At 48.6% G+C, this 18,094-nt stretch overlaps 7 protein-coding genes and 1 non-coding gene across 8 annotated transcripts; 4 read left to right on the forward strand and 4 right to left on the reverse strand.

Annotated features, from left to right (window-relative positions):
• Positions 1-772: 772 nt before the first annotated feature.
• On the reverse strand, positions 773-2,080 carry BDQ94DRAFT_184570 (SRR1 family protein; the record flags this gene model as incomplete). The annotated part of the gene is made up of 3 exons (XM_026774673.1): positions 1,681-2,080; positions 944-1,579; positions 773-890 (listed from the first exon to the last, which is right to left on the reverse strand). Exons 1-3 carry the CDS (start codon positions 1,971-1,973, stop codon positions 773-775), a joined length of 1,047 nt encoding a protein of 348 aa, XP_026620457.1. The 5' UTR covers positions 1,974-2,080.
• A 949-nt stretch (positions 2,081-3,029) lies between these two features.
• BDQ94DRAFT_t254 lies at positions 3,030-3,119 on the forward strand. Its single transcript has one exon. It is a non-coding gene; the product is annotated as a tRNA-Asp (tRNA).
• A 276-nt stretch (positions 3,120-3,395) lies between these two features.
• BDQ94DRAFT_184574 (hemolysin III family protein) lies at positions 3,396-4,657 on the reverse strand. Its single transcript, XM_026774674.1, has 3 exons — positions 4,014-4,657; positions 3,731-3,961; positions 3,396-3,681 (listed from the first exon to the last, which is right to left on the reverse strand). The coding sequence occupies exons 1-3, from the start codon at positions 4,596-4,598 to the stop codon at positions 3,520-3,522; spliced, it is 978 nt and encodes a 325-aa protein (XP_026620458.1). The 5' UTR covers positions 4,599-4,657; the 3' UTR covers positions 3,396-3,519.
• Positions 4,658-4,808: 151 nt separating this feature from the next.
• On the forward strand, positions 4,809-5,384 carry BDQ94DRAFT_175601 (uncharacterized protein; the record flags this gene model as incomplete). Its single annotated transcript, XM_026772529.1, has 1 exon — positions 4,809-5,384. One exon carries the CDS (start codon positions 4,809-4,811, stop codon positions 5,382-5,384), a length of 576 nt encoding a protein of 191 aa, XP_026620459.1.
• Positions 5,385-7,066: 1,682 nt separating this feature from the next.
• On the reverse strand, positions 7,067-8,122 carry BDQ94DRAFT_163582 (uncharacterized protein; the record flags this gene model as incomplete). The annotated part of the gene is made up of 2 exons (XM_026769771.1): positions 7,067-7,777; positions 7,949-8,122. 2 exons carry the CDS (start codon positions 8,120-8,122, stop codon positions 7,067-7,069), a joined length of 885 nt encoding a protein of 294 aa, XP_026620460.1.
• Positions 8,123-12,419: 4,297 nt separating this feature from the next.
• Positions 12,420-13,870, forward strand: BDQ94DRAFT_163583 (MFS general substrate transporter; the record flags this gene model as incomplete). The annotated part of the gene is made up of 3 exons (XM_026769772.1): positions 12,420-12,616; positions 12,674-13,047; positions 13,110-13,870. The coding sequence occupies 3 exons, from the start codon at positions 12,420-12,422 to the stop codon at positions 13,868-13,870; spliced, it is 1,332 nt and encodes a 443-aa protein (XP_026620461.1).
• A 142-nt stretch (positions 13,871-14,012) lies between these two features.
• BDQ94DRAFT_175604 (pepsin-like aspartic protease) lies at positions 14,013-15,408 on the reverse strand (the record flags this gene model as incomplete). The annotated part of the gene is made up of 3 exons (XM_026772530.1): positions 14,013-14,087; positions 14,147-15,007; positions 15,064-15,408. 3 exons carry the CDS (start codon positions 15,406-15,408, stop codon positions 14,013-14,015), a joined length of 1,281 nt encoding a protein of 426 aa, XP_026620462.1.
• Positions 15,409-16,832: 1,424 nt separating this feature from the next.
• Positions 16,833-17,708, forward strand: BDQ94DRAFT_163585 (uncharacterized protein; the record flags this gene model as incomplete). Its single annotated transcript, XM_026769773.1, has 4 exons — positions 16,833-16,877; positions 17,064-17,144; positions 17,191-17,421; positions 17,472-17,708. The coding sequence occupies 4 exons, from the start codon at positions 16,833-16,835 to the stop codon at positions 17,706-17,708; spliced, it is 594 nt and encodes a 197-aa protein (XP_026620463.1).
• Between the last annotated feature and the right edge of the window lie 386 nt (positions 17,709-18,094).

Here is an 18,094-nt window from a genome sequence, read left to right on the forward strand (position 1 = left end):
TTTTCTTTTCTTTTTTTTTTTTCCCCCTAATGATTGTTCCATCTGTCTCGTTCCCCCAACCCATCCTGCCGTCGGCGACCGCTTCGCAGGCTACGGTGTCATTCAGCTTAGGTAGGAGACAGAGATAGAGGAACGGCTGGAGCTAAACTACATGATGAATAATATTTTACAATGAGTTTTCATGTCTTTTTTAAATAAGTTGTTACACTTATTTTTCTTTTACTAGCAATATGTATCTGATTATGAGCTCTACGATCGTAGATGTGAATTTCATGAATCTGATTTGCGTGTGGGGACTTGTTTTCAGTAATAGTATACGATCGTTGATTATTACATCAATTTGAATTTGAGCTGCACTGAGCTGGTCTGACTGACGGATAATGCTCTGAGGTCCCTTTCTGGGCTCCATTTCTTCTAGGGTTGTGAGTATCTAGTGCACCCGCTTCTTCCGGGGTTTGAATCTTATGCCGATCGTGCTATGCAGTGATTTACCCACCTTTACCTACGACTGTCACCCAAAATATGACTATACAACCGCCACTTCACCAATACAACAATCATATGTTTCCCAGGAAAACCCCTTTATTTTGAGCTGCTACTTATATCAACTTGCATCCTCCCACTTCAATCCGCGCTTCCTATTCTCCCGCTTCGTCCTGTCTAGACTCATGTAGTGTGTGTCATACTTGGTAAGAGCAGTGTGGATCTGCTGTGACAAACCTACGAAGTCCCTCCTGGTATGTCTCCTCGGCTTTTGTTTCTATCGACTTCCCTAATTCCGACGAATGTATACTGCCAGGTCGCCAAAGTGCTCATCATAATCAGGAAATTCGAATTCTTCATAGATGTTCCGTAGGCAAGTCATCACACGTGGAGAGGCAGGGTCGGCCCTGTACAACGATAAGTCTGCGCATGCTGAAACTTGAGAAGGGTGGTAACTCACGAGTGATCATCATCATCTTCATTCCTCAATTTGTCCCATATGAGGACGGCAGGTCGAGCTAGATCCAGAACAATCTGCCTTACGGGAATGTCTGGGGCGCATGAGAATACCACCGTGGAATCATCAATTTCAAGAAATCCGTCAGGGTCTTCCAAGATCTTGATTCCAGCGTCTTCAGCGGCGGTGATATCAACTATGTTGCACATCGGGTCTTGGGCAAAACACGGAATAGATTGCTGTGCTATATTTTGCATATTGCAAGATATATCACGCAGAGTCAATAGAAGGGCATGCTGGAAAGCTGATCGATCTTGCAGACTAGGGTAAACGGTTGCGAAAGACCCGAGCGCAAGCCCCACAATCCTGGATATAGAGATATCCTTTCGTGACATAAGTATTGCCCGAAGAGCTTGACACTGTGTGGTGTTCTCCCAGATACGCGAACTTCTTCGAAGAAGCTCGCTTGCATCAGGTACCGAAGCCACCGAAAGGTCTGAGTAAAGCACCTTGGTGTGAATATTCCGCAGAAAGCGATAATGACCGATCTGGATGTGATTGTAGGCCAGATTCTCATCCCTCAGATCGCAATCTTGAAGCAGTTCCTGCACAGATAAATATTCAATGCAGGGGTTTCGGCTTCACATTTTAGGGTTAGTGATTAAAGCACTCTTACTACATTGCAACACCGGGTGAATATGAGTCAGACAGAAGAAAGGAATCCAAACACAAACACTTACACGATTAACTCCATTCCTTGCTCTGGTGTCGGGAAAACCTGCCCTGTCATTACCGGAAACTCAACAATAACCTCATCCACTCCGGGCACACGGATAGTTTGAATGATCCCATCACGAGCATCCCGGAGTTGCACTTTGATACACTGGAGTAAATCCTTGGTGTGGAAGGGCCTGCCAGAGTCATATAACGATTGGATATGGGATATTATATCCTGGACGGGGGGTAGGGGCGATGGATCTGTACGCGTTGCGAGCCCCACCAGAGTCCGAAGATGCGTGACTGCTAGTTCCATGTTGTCTTTGCGAGTCAAGTATGATTTGCACTGCGAATATCCTCAGTGGGCAACGAAGGGATGTCAAAAGAGACAAGATAGCTCGGCTGCAAATAGGGATCATGCGGCAGTCCCCTGAGAATCTAAGGACAATACGACAGATGGCGATGATTTTATTCTCAGGTAGTAAATTATCCCTTCCGAAGCCCTGTGAGCTACCTTATGGCTTTAGTATAGTTTCACAGACAACACTGCCTTTTACCTATATCTTGGTCATGCCGCCAATGCTAAGGCACGCAGATGAAACGATATCGCCGGGACAACTTCCTCCTCGAACATCTACATCCAGGCGGGATTGTCCTTATTAGCTGTCATCGTCTCTTACCTGGAAGGAGGGCAGGTAGCCATAATAGAGAGAATTCTGAGATGACGCGAAGGCTTCCACGGTGATTGTACGCATCTAGCAAGGGAAGGTGAGGTTGACTATTGGGAGATTCCTTCCTACAAAGGAAGTGAAAAGTTTCAGGAAAGGTATGAATCATTGTTCGGATCCCTAGCATTGATAAGCACCCTATATTACGAGCAGGGATTCCATCAGGCTACGGAACTATCCTAGACATAGCAGCCTATGCAGCACATGCTGCATTTAGAGTACAATGAAAGACCATGGTACCAAGGCAAGATAGTAGCCTCATCACTGCCTGTTATTTTCTTTCAGTAAGTGCTTTCTTCCGGATAGTCGGACCCAAGTACTAATTTGACTGTGATACAGAATCTTCAATGGATAACAATACATCAATCAACCCCATTACCTCCATTTGCGGGATTTCACTTGACGCAGATGCATAGTGCTGAGGGCTTCCTGCGGGCAGGCACTTGACTAACTCGTTGGAGATGTTTGTAAGGTACGAATATAACTGTATCTTCCGCTGTTGTTCATTGACGGTTCATACTCATATGAGTACAGATGCCACTCTGTTCCATTGGGTACAAAGAAGGCAGTGTGCCGGTGAGATCTTGGTATGCTACTCTTATAGTCGCTCTTGTACTAAGATTTGGACACGTGAAAATAAGAAATCCTCGATGGTCTAACGGTCATGATTTCCGCTTGTCAATCCCTCTCGGGAACAAGCGCGGGAGACCTGGGTTCGACTCCCAGTCGGGGAGATTTCTTTTTTCGTTTTAGTTTTTCAATCTCTTTTTCACCCTTCTCGGGTTAAGGTTTTGATGTTGATGCATTGTTTGTTATAGAAGATATTTTCTCTGGGGTATTCGAGATGTTTCCATTGAAGGTGAAGACATGTCTGGTCTAAAGTTCTTATAGTATAATATGGGTTGGATGGTGGTAGAACCAAAGTTCTTCGTATCATGCATTATGTGTCATGTAGAGAATCACCATCTTATAGATATGTTTGAATATCCAGATGTAGGATAATTCTTACCGTCTCATAGAACTTCGGGGCTCCCTCTCTATACCAACATCTCTAGCGAAACACAAGGAAACAAATGCAAATATGGGACATATATCGTGATAACTGAACAATCATATTGATGAGACATCGTCACATCATGGCAGTCTGCATTTTCCATGGTTGTAGTTATAGTCAAACGCCGAAAGGATACCAATCAACCGAACAACTGTGGTGAGGACGACCAGAACATGAAATACCTGATGAGAGCAGCCGAATATGTCAAACCTCCCGGGCTTGATTGATTCCGGAATGCGCATCTAGATCAATCATTAGTATGGTATCTTGCTTCTGTGTCAGGGTACTAACAGTATAAAAAAGTGCACCTAGAATAAGAAGCCCTCCTTCGCCGAGGTAGTATGGCATGCCAGACTGCACCATCATTTTAGCAAAACCAAAGACGCTGATACCGTGAATCAGAGGCGCGAAGCCAGATAGTCCAGTGCCGACGAAAGTGCAGACACGGAAGGTGCGCCAACGGGGTCCTTGAAATTTGGGGTTCACGAGGATCATTATTGTAATGCAACTCAGTGAGATGATCTTCCAAAATCCATTAGCTTTGTGTACAAAGCACTGGAGTGATCGACCATACCATGCCCCAGTATAATCGTCTCAACAGAGGCTCACAGTAGAATACCATATAAATTCCCAAGACAAAATCTCCTAGGGTCAGGACGATAATACCAACAAAGTCGAGTCGTAACCATAGCTCAGAGACTTGGAGGGAGTGATTCATTAGTGTGTGATAGGTAGTTGACAGACCCAAGCATATAACAGCAGTCAGGAGGAAGAAGGCAAAAATTGCGTGGTCGGATAACGTGGCTTCGGGATATTTGACTTGAAGATACTGATAAAACATGCCTTCTGCTGCGAGGAAGAAGACGGCGGGAACAAGATGCGAATAGATGTTCACGGTTTCATTGTGCAGATACAGCCAACTGGCAAAGCATGCATGAGTGGAATTAGAGACGGGTCGATAGCCATGTCGAATAAACTCATTGTCTTGATACCATTCGGGGATTTCGTCATAAGAGACAAGGATGGGGGCACCATCATTGAAGAGAACTTTCTCGGGAGTTGCTGGTTCTTCTGCGAAGGCTCCCGGGGGAAGAGAAGGCTTCCGCTGGCGCGGGAGTGTTTCCGTTATCGATGGACTGTCCGCAAATGTGGCTTGCATATTGGATGTTGTGTCTTTTCAATTTGAGAGCAGAATGTACAAAGAGCTGAGAATGGTTGAGCGCGGACTGAGTGAAGATTGTACTGGATAGATAATTTCGGCGAGGAATTGAGCTGGGAAGACCCGGCCGACTGAGAGGGAATCAGGCCTGTCACCCCAGGCGCTGGGAGGAAGAGTTGGGGGGTGCTTCCCAGGAGGGGCTCATGCAGGATGAGGCCCACGAGCCTATCACAGGCGGACGTGCACGAGAACCGACAGGGGTTGATGCTTCTTCAGTGCCTGGGTTGGGCGGCACAGGGTCTTGCCATCACGACACTGGAATTGTCGGCCCTTGCTATCGTAGTCTGTTCTGTCATGACGAGCCTCTGTTGGCTCCACAAGCCTAGCGACGTTCGAACTCCAATCAGACTAGAGCTTCATGTTAGCATAGAACAGATACGTAGGGAAGCCGGCGACCATGCGATGGAACCGTACAAGCAGACACCACTGGATTTCATCGAGGACCTACTCCCAAGTTGGTCCTTGAATGTACAGCTTTTCATGAAGATGCCTGTCGCACCCTTCGAACGGCCATTGCCGCGTCTTGGCAACGATAGACTTCCTGACCTGAAGGGCTATCAGGAAGTAATTCTTTGTGTTGCCACCTTGTTTAATGCCTCGATTCATCTCATCGGCTGGAATTTCGGGTTCCCCACCAGGGCAGAGCTCATCCTCTGGCGGGTATGCAGCATGTTTCTGTTCGGAAACACGGTTGCATTTTGGGTCTTCGAAACGTCAGCTGCCTGATATTGGATAGGACGCTGGCAGCGCTTCTTCTGCAGAATCTTCTGGAAATCTAAGCTGGCAGATGTGGAGCAAGCGCGACTGACAAGGGAATCTGCCAAGGTCCCCAAAGAACTGCCACTGAAGGCCGAATTCTGGAGTATATTTCCCCCTTGATTGCACGTATGCTGCTGCAAGACTATACTTGATCGTCGAGGCTTTCGTTGGGGCTAAGAGATTTGGAAGTCAGCGTTTATCACACAGTGGATTGGGCGACATTTCTGCCTCACCTCTGAAGACATGGAACATGCTTTAGCAACAAATGCGTACCATCTGACTCCTAATTTCCGGCTGATCATCGGGGTATTTTCTTTTCATCTTCTATTTCCTTTTCTCTATATTTTCTTTATTTTGATTTCTGTTTCTTCTTCAGGTTGAGTTCTATCGATGACGAGTCATGTCAGTTTGACATGTTTTAGTAGAGATGCTGGTGACATCCAGCCGAATGAAGCTTCGAAACCGCGCGACCGCTGGCGGATAGCGCAGTGTACCTTCCTTACTAATCAGACTATTATCGTCCTCCTAGACTTCAGTAATCTCTCATTATCAGTATCATCCAATAAAACTCATACAAAAAGCAACATTATTGACTTCAGTGGCGTCAATAAAACCCAAGCTGACATCTTCGACTCGGGGGATGTATGAGGTGTAAAGCCGGCCCGACCGCAATTTTGTTCCGCGCGGCATCGCGCGGCATCAGAGGAACAGAGCACGACATGTTTGACCGAGATTCGTCTCGGTTATGCAGGTGCGGCCAAGGAGGGGGTGGTGACCTGCATGCAGGGATGGTCGGGAACTGGCGGCCTATCGCGGTTCAGGCTGAATATCAAATTAGCCGCTGCAAGAGCGGCATTGTTATCGTCGGCCCGAAAATTTCTATTCCAACCACGGAGTTGGTGGGATGCCAAGTGGCTTGAGAGCCGAGTAAGCAATTTTGCGAGTCATAAGGTGCAAATTGGGATGATTGGCTGTTTGGGGGGTTGTGAAAGGATATGTTGTGCGACCGTATGTGCAACGTGGTGCTGGTGCTGGTGACCATCTGGTGAGTCACTGGGATTGCCGGGCTCGTGGACCGGCAACACAAAAAGAAAATCATACTTTTCGAAGAGGAAAGGTTGATGTCACTGACAAAAATAGATTCTGAAATCTAATCTATGGGTCTTCTATACTCTAACTGGTATCCATTGCTGAGAAAGAACAAAAGCACGCTATAACTCCAATCCCAGACAAGTAAACAAAGGAAATAGTGACAGGCACACATTACTTCCGAACATCGTGGTCGTTGAAGCCCGCTTCAAGAACATGATAGGGGAAGGTACATCGAGATTAATGAGAGTGAAGGAGATAGTGATATGGACTTCACAACCAGAAGCCGGCGTCAGGTCAAGGCTCTCGACCGGATGAGAGCGCGCTAGTCTCGAACGGACTGGCGGGATGAATAGGACTGACAGGAGACTCTGACGGGCAGTCTGGGTGACGGTGAAGCACCATTGATTTGGGCGCGGGTACCCGAAATGGCGTGATTACCACAAGTAGAGATGGATATCATCATACTATGGGTAGTGAAGGTTGGTGGCGAAACCGATCAGCAGTAGCAGTGGGAGGTTTAAACCGAGAGACGAGCAGGCGAAGAGATGGACGGGGCTTCAAGTGACAACGGTAACTCTAGACTGTGCCAAATGCACGTTGTTCTTGCGAGGGAAGAGCTTCTCCAAGCACTTGCGACCCTTGTCGAGCAGACTCGATTTCTCGCTGGGTTTGGGTGACACCGTCACCCGTGGGGCTGCTGCGGCCTTGGAGCTGCTGCGGGACGATCGGCGCGACGGTGGCAGCGGGAGGACTTCGTGATCGAGGAGCTCCTCGTCGCTGTCATCATCCATGGCCATGCCCATGGAGCGGATGTGGACGCGAATGTCTCGCTTGACCATAGCCATGGACTTGGCGTGGATGTGGGCATGGCTGAGGCAGCGACGGAGATCAGGTTCCTTGGCACTGCTTTCCTGGTCATATTTCTCGCCGGAGAGCAGGCTGAGACGGAGATGCAATGAGGTTCTTTCCAACGGAGAGGGTCGTCTAGTACGAGGCGCGGGGGATGGTGATCTGGAAAAGCGGGAGGAGGAAGTGTAGGACATTGTATGGTCTAGCGTAGTTCTGTTATGCCTCTCTGCTGCGTGTGCTAATGGAGGGGCAGATGCGCAGTCCCGCACCCGAAGTGGGAGAGGGAAGGGCGAGAGTATCGAAAAGTCCGGAGAGGAAGAGGAAGCTTTGGCTTTGGCTTGTCTGGATGTCAAAAGAATTCTCTCCGAGCTGGTCGGGGAAGGTCTATATACATTTGGACAGGGTGGAGGATGAGCAAGCTTGATAACCGCCAGGTCATGGGACAGGAAAACCTGGTGGGCGAACGCTCTAGAACTCGGTCTGCCAAAGCCAAATCGGCGTCGCGGTGGATCGCCCAGTGGAGACCGACTGTTCCAGCCCGCAATTCAGGCCGACAAACACAGCCCAATCGCGGGTCCCTCCTGGCGAACCTGCTCTTTCTGCTGTTCCTGAGACGCGTCTGATGATGCAGACAACTTGGAGCCAATGGGCTGCGTGTGAACAATGCATCTGGACTCGAAACAATCACACCCAAATAGAATATTATACAATTTTGAAACAAAAATCGTAATTGTAAAAAGGGACCGCATCAGCCGTTGAATCATGGCGAAAGACCGCCGATGTTCCAGAAGCCCATCCAATCAGTCCGTGCACGGGCACGTGGGACTGATAAGCTCGCCGGCTTTTTCTTTTTGTTGGCTTTTCTTTTTCTATTTTAATTTTTGTGTCTGTTTTGTTTTTGTCCGTCTTTTTTCTATTCTCGGATACTTGGTGGAGAATTCTGTCACCGTCTCAGTTTCTCGACTCGCTTGTCACAGTCACACTCACAGTCACATTCAATCATTGATTTGATTTTATGGTTCCCTCCACTTTTCCCCCCAGTCTGGATTGTCGGAGATCACTGGTGACACATCCAATTCGTACCACCACAGCCTCCACGACGTGCTCTGTACATAGAAACATCGTACGTACCCTGGTGGCGATCCTTCCCACCACAACCGGTGCTATCCGCAGATCCCATCACGTCTGTGGCAAATGCGACCGCCGGCTTATCTTGCGTGATAAGACGCTAACGTGGGCGATCCTGTTGACCAGGAACTCCCGTCATAGGGCCCTGACAATCCTTGTCTCCTGTCTATCACGATCGATTTCATAGAGCGGTCGCAGACCTGTCGCTCACCCTTTGGGTCGCTTGTGACTGACTGACTAGCAATGTCAATGCTTCTGTGCTCTGCATATGCACTCCACTCTTTTACATCACATGAATGTCACCAATGAGGGATTTCCATCGAGGTTATCGCTGGACAGATATCCTGATTAAGGGGAAATGTCATCCAATTACGAGCTACCCACCATCTGCAATAGATGCTGTCGCGAGCAGAGGCCATAGCTCCAATGTTGGGCATTCATGACTTTCTTCAAAATTATAGCTATTCATGCAAGTTTCAGGCTAACACAACCATCATCAATTCATCTCCGTGCACCACCACTCGGTCTTCAATTTCTGGTTTCTACCCATCGCGGTCGTTTTGCGCGCCAACGCGCCCGGACCATGGGCGTAAAAGGGGCGAAAAAAGTCAGTCAGCGCAACAAAGCCAGGGCCAAGCAGCCGGAAAATCGAGGTGGCTGGGAGGGAAAGAGGGGTGCCAAAGGCAATAGTGCGCGAAAATTCCAAGAAATGTTTGTTTGGCATTTTCTGTTCTAGTCTTTAGCTCTCTTGCCCCTCTCTGTCCCTCTCACACACTCTCTCTCCTATTCTTCCGCGCCCCTCCCAGGAGATTAACCTCTAGGTTTTTGATCCCACAAAAATTTTCTCGAGGTACTAGTCTCACCGTCTTACCATTGGCTCGTACACTATCTCCTATCCGGTGTCCTGGAAATGCGCCACTGCTGCCGTGGATGCTTACCAGTCGGACCCCTCGGGTAGGAAAACTTTATCGGAGTTGCATACTGAATGAGGTGTATGTTTGCCATAACCACCCACCGCACAGGCACTTCACATTCATCAACACTCAAACGCTTACGGTCTATTGACTGGTCTAGAATTCACCTGTGATTGCTGATAAGCTCTGTCTGCAGCAGTGTCTAAAGAATATCCTGCGACGCTGATAGGCTTGTTGGCCCCACGTGCCTAGACCAACCGCCGCGGAAGAGGTCAATCTCCAGGCGTCCTGTCAATGAATTGGCATGGCTTCGGGATTTGACCATGTCGCACAAATGGGAAGATGACACGATCGGGGATTGACCGCCGAAATTAACGGTGTGGGCTCCGGCTCAGTCATATCGCGCAATATCTCTCAGGCCTTCGAGTGGGTTCCCTGAAGGATTGCCGGCTAGTCTTTGATAAAGGAAATTTTCGATCATCCCAAGCCTCTTAAAGGGGCTGATAGCCAACGAGCGCATTGGATCTCGGTTGTCATTGCACTTGTGCGTCGGCTTGCCGACATATGTCGCCTGATTATTGCGACACTGATGATATCCGTCAGGAAACCAATTACGGTGGTTTCCCTGCATGGATGCCAAAGTTCAATTGACTGTGGCGGGAATATTCCATGTGACCACCAATTTAACCCCCTCCAGCAGTGGAGTCTTTGGGAGTGTCTCGTCATCAAGGAGGGTAGCAAATTCAATAGACTGGCGGGTCTTGGAGATGATCCTCCCTAATATGTATGCATGTTCATGCTGCCATCCCTGTTTTCAAACCTGCCTGGGCATCACCCAGGCTTGCGGGTCTTTTTCCAGTCGCTGTCCTCGGCATTTAAATTTTGAACCCAATGGTGCAATCCGTCACTTGCGCGGCGTCTTTGTGAGTATAGACCTTCTGTCACCTAAATCCGGCTCTTTTGTGGCCGTGCGCGGATGGCGCCCATTATGTGGACTGTTCAGAGGTAGTATACATGGTATAGCTCGAGACAAATGAACGACATGCCCACTAAAATCCTACAGCTGACCTTTTTTCGTAGTCCACAGATAATGTTAAAAGAGCGATTTGTGACCAAAACGATATATCGCTGGCTACCAAGCAGCAGGGTTGACTCAAACGTTTTAACAGATAATGCAGACGGTATGACAGCTTTAAGGGAAATCCTCCGCCCCCCCCCCTGAAGAATACCATAGAGGATTAAGAATCTGTAGACGGCGCGAGTGCGATTGTGCGTCTCGTTTAATGGTTACTAGACTAGTCGCAGTCCCTGGTCCCGATCGGGCCTATAGTACTATGATCTAACTAAACGGCTCGGCAGCAGCCGCCCGACAAGCTAGCTACCAGTCTCGTCTCTCTCCGTCCCCACCTCTCATCTTCCCATTCTGCCTCCCTCTCGCCGAGGTTCATCACAACGGTCGCTTAATTTATGCTATGTGGGCCTTGGTCAAAGAATGTCATAATGAGTCAATGGATACCGTGTCTGAATTCTTGACTCCAGATCGTCCTTCGGAAACCGAAACCATCAAAATGCCCTACCGCTCATTTACAAGCAAGTGAGGTCATCTCTTGAGTTCCTCTGCACAGGGAAATGGAGATGACAAGCTTCGCGATGAAAACTTGAGATGGCTAGACAGCCAGCTGGTATTGATGGCTTATCTGTGCTAATAAGCTACGCTCTAGGTTATCACAGCAATGCGAAGCTCATCTAATAACGTAACACAGCAGAGTGACCAGTCCTACGGCTCACTTGGCAAGATCCGGCCACGTACAGAATCATGTGAGTGGACAAGGTTCACTTCAGCCAGATAACATAATGGCACATGGGAGAGACAAGCCCTTTACTTCAGGCTGACTGAGACCACTGTGTTGACTTGATCTTTCCAGTGGTCGTTCTTTGTGACGTTCAGCTTGCCCTGTAATCGAAACCAACTAGTCAAATATGGCGGTGAAATCACTCAAGTATTCCACATTTAGTCAGGCCGTGGTCACGCTTGCTGCTACTTCCGGTCGTCTGGAATTCATCATCCTTCTCATCGCAGCGCAAATATTACGCTGAACTTCTTATTCTAATCTATGGACCCTAGTGCCCTTGCAGATGATCGTCAATATCATCCATCAGTTTTTTTTATTTTTTTTTTTTACTTAATTTTAGTTTTATTTTTTTGTTTGTTTTTCGACTTCTGGAAAGACTTTTCGACCCGTCAAAGCTCACATTGCATGTCGCGGAACATTCAGATTGACTATACTTATGACCAGGGTGGTAGAGTGGCGATTACTCAAGGCGACAACTGGCTTTCTGCGGATGAAACTGAGTCAACATGATTCGATGCTTCGCCAGCTTTTCTGCGTCGGGTTGCAATTCGGCGCATTGATTGACTGTTAGACACCTTTGGAACCACGCGGAGTTAAGTTCAAACGACGCCGAGCTGCGAGCTCTTTCTGCGTTCAAGCCAGTAGGCAGTGACCCTGACACAGATGGAGATATTTTCCGGTTTATGACTATAGTGACCTCAAGCTGACATCTGTATGGCTTGATGGACTGGTATTGAGCCTTTCAGTGCCTATGGTCGGACAGAAATTTTACATATAGCCTTTGCATTGACCCAGTTCGGTCACAACACCTGACCAGATCATGCAGCGTTCGCATCGCGGCTTCGTCACTCTGCTTCATCAGCTGCAAAGCACCAGCCAATAAGAGGCTTCTTCGGCTGTTAAGCTTCAATGATCTCCATGCACCCTCTATTGTCCTCCCCAGATAAGCAGAAGAGAACAGGGAACGAACATGTCGATCTCCTCTTCCCTTCGACTATTGACAACAGCTTGGTCGGTTTTAGGACCAATAGGCGAATTCTGCTTCTATAGACCGCAATTCCTCTAGAGCTTGATTAGCAGTACAATATGGTGATGTCGACTCAGTCGAGCTCCACCGATGATATCGTTCTTTCGCTCCACAATTTTCTTCCCTCAAAGTGTTCGCCATGGCTGTTCCCTTGGATAGCGACGCTTCTTCAATAAGCCCCCTGTCCGTGGATCCCATAGCTGTACCGAATACCGCAGAAACAGAGAAACAGTCTGTCGATGAGGACTCTACTCCTCTACCCCCTCCTCCACCCAACGGAGGTATCTTCGCCTGGGTTCAGGTAGCCGGCTCTTTCTTCCTTTTTTTCAACTCCTGGTAGGTCTTCCTGGGTTATCCCTGTGCTGTCCTGCTTACTGATTCCGTGTACTACAGGGGCATAATCAATACATTCGGCGTGTACCAAAGCTACTATGAAACCAGCCTGCTGAGAGACTACTCTCCATCCTCCATCGCCTGGATCGGAACGGTTCAAAGTTTCCTCTTACTCTCATTGGGAATTATCGTCGGTCCGATCTTTGATAGAGGTTATATCAAGTTCTTGATAATAGCAGGCACGTTCCTGATTGTGTTCGGACTGATGATGACCTCGTTATCAAAGGAGTACTACCAATTCTTTCTAGCTCATGGCGTCGCCGTCGGCCTCGGTTCTAGCCTTCTCTTCATCCCTAGCGTTGCTATACCCGTCACGTACTTCACCTCCCGACGAGCCGTGGCCATGGGAATTGCCGCATCAGGGGGCAGCGTCGGTAAGCCTTATCCTCCTCAAACAATTCCATCGAACTATATTCACCTGGAATCCACATTCTAGGCGCTGTAGTTTTCCCGATCGTTTTTCACAAATTAATCGACCGCGTCGGGTTCGGTTGGACAACCCGTGTAATTGCTTTTATTGCCCTAGCCAGTCTCCTCTTCTCTATAGCGGTGATGAAATCACGCCTTCCGCTTCCTACACAAGCTCGTCAGCTCCTTGATCTCATGGCCTTTCGTGATATTCCTTTCCTTATCTACTGCCTCGCGCTCTTCTTCGACCTCGTGGGCCTCTATTTCCCCTACTTCTATCTCCCGACCTATTTCACTACCTACCTCCATGCAGGCGATAACATCTCCTTCTACGTCCTTTCCATTCTTAGTGCTTCTTCTTTCTTCGGTCGTATTGCGCCCAACATGCTCGCTGATCGTCTTGGATCGCTGAATGTCATGATTCTTGTGAGTCTTGTGGTCACTGTCCTCGCATTCGCATGGATGGGCATACACAGTAACGCTGGCGCCATCGCCTTTGCTGTTATCTATGGCTTCGCGTCCGGAACGGTTGTCGCGCTGATGCCTCCAGTTCTGGCGCTATTGTGTCCGGATATGGCTGTTGTGGGGACGTGGATGGGCATGTCTTTCGTGTTCGCGGGGCTTGGCATTCTCATTGGAAATCCTATTGCCGGGGCGTTGTTGGATCTGGAACATGCTGTTTTCTGGAAGGGGCAGCTTTTTGCGGCGGTTATGGTAGGAGCAGGGATGGCATGTTTCATGGCGCTGAGGTTGTGGAAATGGAAGGACGGGGCAGGCTGGAAGCTTTGATTGGGAGACTGTGATGGCTTCCTTTGTGCTTCAAACCAGAGCATCTGATAACAAGGTACGGAGTACCATATTGCACTCAACCGAGAAAGCGGGACATACAAATACATAACATCATCAAACCATGATAGATTCAGCCAGTCGTCTACTCCGACTTCAGGCTCTGGCGCAACTCCTCGCGCTGGACGGCTCCAAAGCGCAGGTTCCCGACATCAAAGATCTGCAATCCAGTTAGTGAGCTTCAATATCACCCCTTAACGCCAACAGCAATGCACTTACAGCATAAATACTCTTCAAAAAGGTGTCTCCCAAGATGTCCATGGTCATATCACCACGACTCTGGATTCCTCCATAGACATAGCCCGTCTTCGCTTCCGAAAACGCCAGGTCCTCCTTCTGCACCACGAACTGCTTTTCACCCACGGCAAACGACACAGTGGGTAGCTTATCCTGCGCCGTATCGGTCGGATAGATCCAGCCCTGTACTTCCTGATCATAATACGCGCCGTCAATTGCACTATAAATTGCCTCACACGTGTCATCGTCCACCAAGGCCAGCGTCGTACCGGTGTCAGCAATGGCGGTGTTACCCGACCGGTTAATGGTCTTTCCATTTACCGTCGCGGAGGTCGAGTTGAATAGCCAGAAGCCTTGACTGTTATCGACAGGGGTGTAGTAGACCTCTTCACCTGCCGTCTTCACTAAATCCTGGTCAATGAAGCCAAAGGTGTAAAACGACTCGTCATCAGTGTCCCGCCAGGTATCCAGCTTGGCCGTGAACAGCTCAGCCGACTTGGGAATGTCATCCTGCAGGATCATGTTCTCGACGGGCGTTTTCACGGACTTTGGCTGCACCGTGTTGATGTTGCTGAATGCTAGACCGAGCAATCCGTCCCCTTCGCCTTGGGCGAATGTGCTGGACATCTTCTCTGCCAGCTCAACGGCTTGGTTCTTGACGACTACGCCGCCAATGTTGACGTCGTCGGTGCCCACACTCCCTGATGCGGAGGATCCATCTCCGTAGGAGATTTGCCAGGATTCACCTTCCAAGGTCTTGAAAGTGCTCGATTTGGACGAGTCGAAGATCGCATGGGTCTTGTTCTCGGATAGAAGGGTTGAGGGGAGTTTGTTGGACCAGACCTACATCTGTCAGTGACGCTGGTTTCCATATTAGGTCTTTCATAATGGGGGTGTACCCAAAGATCAGCTGAACCAGTGTCAAAGTCCAACTTCAGGTTCTGCGCCGGGGTTCCGATTCCCACGGTCGCCAGATACATGGAGTCGTTCTGCACATCTTCGGCCGGAACCTCGCCAACCTCATCGCTGGTGGTACTCTTCTTCCGCACCAGCTGCCGGATATGGGCCCGACCCCCAATGGGCTTTTCAGTGTACGGACGACCGGTCTGTTGGATGGAGCTGCTGAGGGTGTAGGGACCAGGCTTGGTGGGATGGAAGCGGTACTTGCGCATCAAGTGTACGTAGGACTTGGTGCCTGAGCGCTTGTAGTTGAGATTGGGGATGAGCTTGATTTTGGTAGCCATGATGGAGGATAAATTGATCAAAGTGGAGGAGTTGAGAAGAATGGGTATGAGATGAAGAGAAAATGACGAGAGAGGAAGAGAGAAACCACCAGGCTTTTAAACCGAATTTCTAGCTAGCAGCTAAATACTAGCTGGCTAGTCAACTAGTAAGTGACCCAGAATTGAGACGTCATTCTCCCCCTCTCTTCCAGCATAACATTCATCATCCACTGACAATCTCGGCAGCCGACCCTTTCAGCTGGCCCTGAAATCTCGCCCCCAGTCGGGTGATGCAAATTGATTGACTGATTGGTTTCAGCTGATCGCGAGATCGGCGCCGATGACGCGATAAGCCCATGACTTATCTTATCGTGGAGGCCCAGAACCGGGACACTCGTCGCACTATTCAGGCCGATTTCTGTTAGAGCAGTTAGTGGCGTGGTGCGACGGGCCTGTCATCTTGTTCCGTTGGTCTTTCAAGCTCCGGTGATCGTCGAGCTTGGCGTCTCCTCCCCGAATTGCTTCAGGTCAGCCACTATCAATGGCATTGTATTATTGGTGGGATTGCTTATCATCATTACGCAGGTCTTCTTCATGATGTGATGTGATTTATCTTGTTAGTTTCGGCTATTATTCGTGTCGTGTGTGGATTGTCAGGTCGCCACTCTCTCTTCTCCCCCATCACTGAGATTCTGTCCCGTATTTTGTTCTCCTCCCGGGCGGCCCGGCCCTAACCGGGTGGCTCTGACTCCATCTTCTGCTTTTTTTATAGCATATCGTAGACATGTTGTGAGGAACAAAGAGACAGCTATACTACACGATTGAGCGATTTCTAGTCAGTCGGTACAGATACACCGAAACCGAGTCCTACAGCTGGTTTCGGCCTCCCCTATGCAGAGACGATATGCTGCAGAATCCGGAGTAGCGGGCCTCAGAAATGCCTCATGCCATCTCCTACTATAATGCATTCTTTATGAGACTGATCTAAATCAATGATGTCAACAAGACAGACAATGAGGGGATATAGCTGTGATATGGTTACGATGCAAAGATGCCTATGTAACTAGTCATAATTGCACACAAACCATGACTGGAATCACCTCATGAAGTTTACGTCCTATCTCTCCGGTGCGGTACGCAACGTACTAACTTTGCCACGTTCAAAAACGATGATACTTCATAAGGGCCTATAGATATATTGTCTACGCGATAATAGGAATCACTGCTATACCTCAGGATCTGCTCAGAAGAGGACAATCAATGGATTTAGAATGACCCGATCTATCCCAGAGTCATTATTTTTTAATCCTACATAGTACACATTTGAAGAGAGGGCAGAGGGGTAAGAACCTTAATAGTGTAAGAACCTTAATAGTAACCAGCTGACCGCTCATCGAAACGAACATGACATGTCTCATTATGTCTCCCTCTTCTAGTAATAATCCATGCAAGAGAGATCGCACATGGTGGAGTACCACGGGTCTTTTTTCGTGGGTGCTGGCAGCCTCCCTTTTCCTCTCTCTCTCTCTCTCTCTCTCTCTCTACCGAGGAAACCCCATGTACCAGTCATCACAATGTGCTGACTATACATTTCTTTCAAATCTTTCTCTTCAAAGCGGAAGAAGCATGCTATGAGTGGCTATGGATGAGAAGAAACATTTTAATAAACACTCTAGGATAATTTCGATTGCGTTCTCAATGCGGCCGGTTCGGTCCTCTGCCGTCAATGCTTCGATAGACGTAGTGGCTGCGAATCGGTATGATTTCATGGCTCTTCCTTGGAATAACATGCTAACTGTCTAGTCGCCCGCCGGAACCCTCGGAAACGCTCACGAATACACCGATTTACTCGATTGGTACGTGGAGACCTTCTTCGTTGAATTGGAAGAGGGGGAGGAAGACGAGGATATCGTGATTTTTAATAAGGATGTTCGCCGAGCGATTAATGAGGCATTCAAACATCTATCCTCTGCCTTTGTACAGACGGTAGCGGTTCATCGTCGTTACCACGGCTTGACGACCAACCAGAAATCGGTATGTAAGGATGGGCTCGATTTGGTGCCGATATACCAATGTTTTGCCAGCGTCGCGTTATTGATTATGAAGCGTTTTTGGCGCGCCGCCGTGAACTTCCGGGAGTTAACTACGAGAAGTTGTATTTGATGCCTGGCGATGCGGGATATGTTCTGTGGACCGGCGCAAAGCGGTCGTTCCGCACCGCCATTACTGAAGCGTTGAACTGGCAATTCGAGGGCGATAACCTCGATGACGTGCTCGATAACGTATTGGAGGGTTGGCCAGTCATTATTGGGGAGCTGTAGGGGCTTTTCGGTGTGGCTTCACTGGTTATTCGGCCTTAGAGCGCAGGGTTGTTGGATCTCAGTACGTATGGGCGCCGCCCGTCGCCTGATAACGGTTGCAAGTGATGTATTTATTAGCGTGCTGGGAGAGGCGGCCATGACCATAATTGAGAATGAGGAGAAGGTGAAGAAGGTGTCTCGTTGCGGTATCGTGACTACTGCTACTTTGGGTCAGGAGTTTATTGATCGCTGGGATAAGGTCGGATGTCATATCGAGACTCAGGTCGTTGATAATTGATTTGCTTGTGGCCTTATCCGATTGACAAACTCGCAATATTTTGTTATATAGCTACTTATGACTTGATCCACCTGTTTATAGAGATTTACTTGGTTGTTAATAGTACTAC

This window comes from Aspergillus welwitschiae, assembly GCF_003344945.1.
Source record: "Aspergillus welwitschiae strain CBS 139.54b unplaced genomic scaffold BDQ94scaffold_59, whole genome shotgun sequence".
NCBI lineage: Eukaryota > Fungi > Ascomycota > Eurotiomycetes > Eurotiales > Aspergillaceae > Aspergillus > Aspergillus welwitschiae.

Coding starts and splice junctions, on each gene's coding strand:
- BDQ94DRAFT_184574 (XM_026774674.1), bottom strand. CDS start 4,598: ATGCAAGCCACATTTGCGGACAGTCCATCGATAACGGAAACACTCCCG. Junction 3,962..4,013: donor GACGATTATACTGGGGCATG/GTATGGTCGATC, acceptor GGATTTTGGAAG/ATCATCTCACTGAGTTGCAT. Junction 3,682..3,730: donor TAGGTGCACTTTTTTATACT/GTTAGTACCCTG, acceptor TGATTGATCTAG/ATGCGCATTCCGGAATCAAT.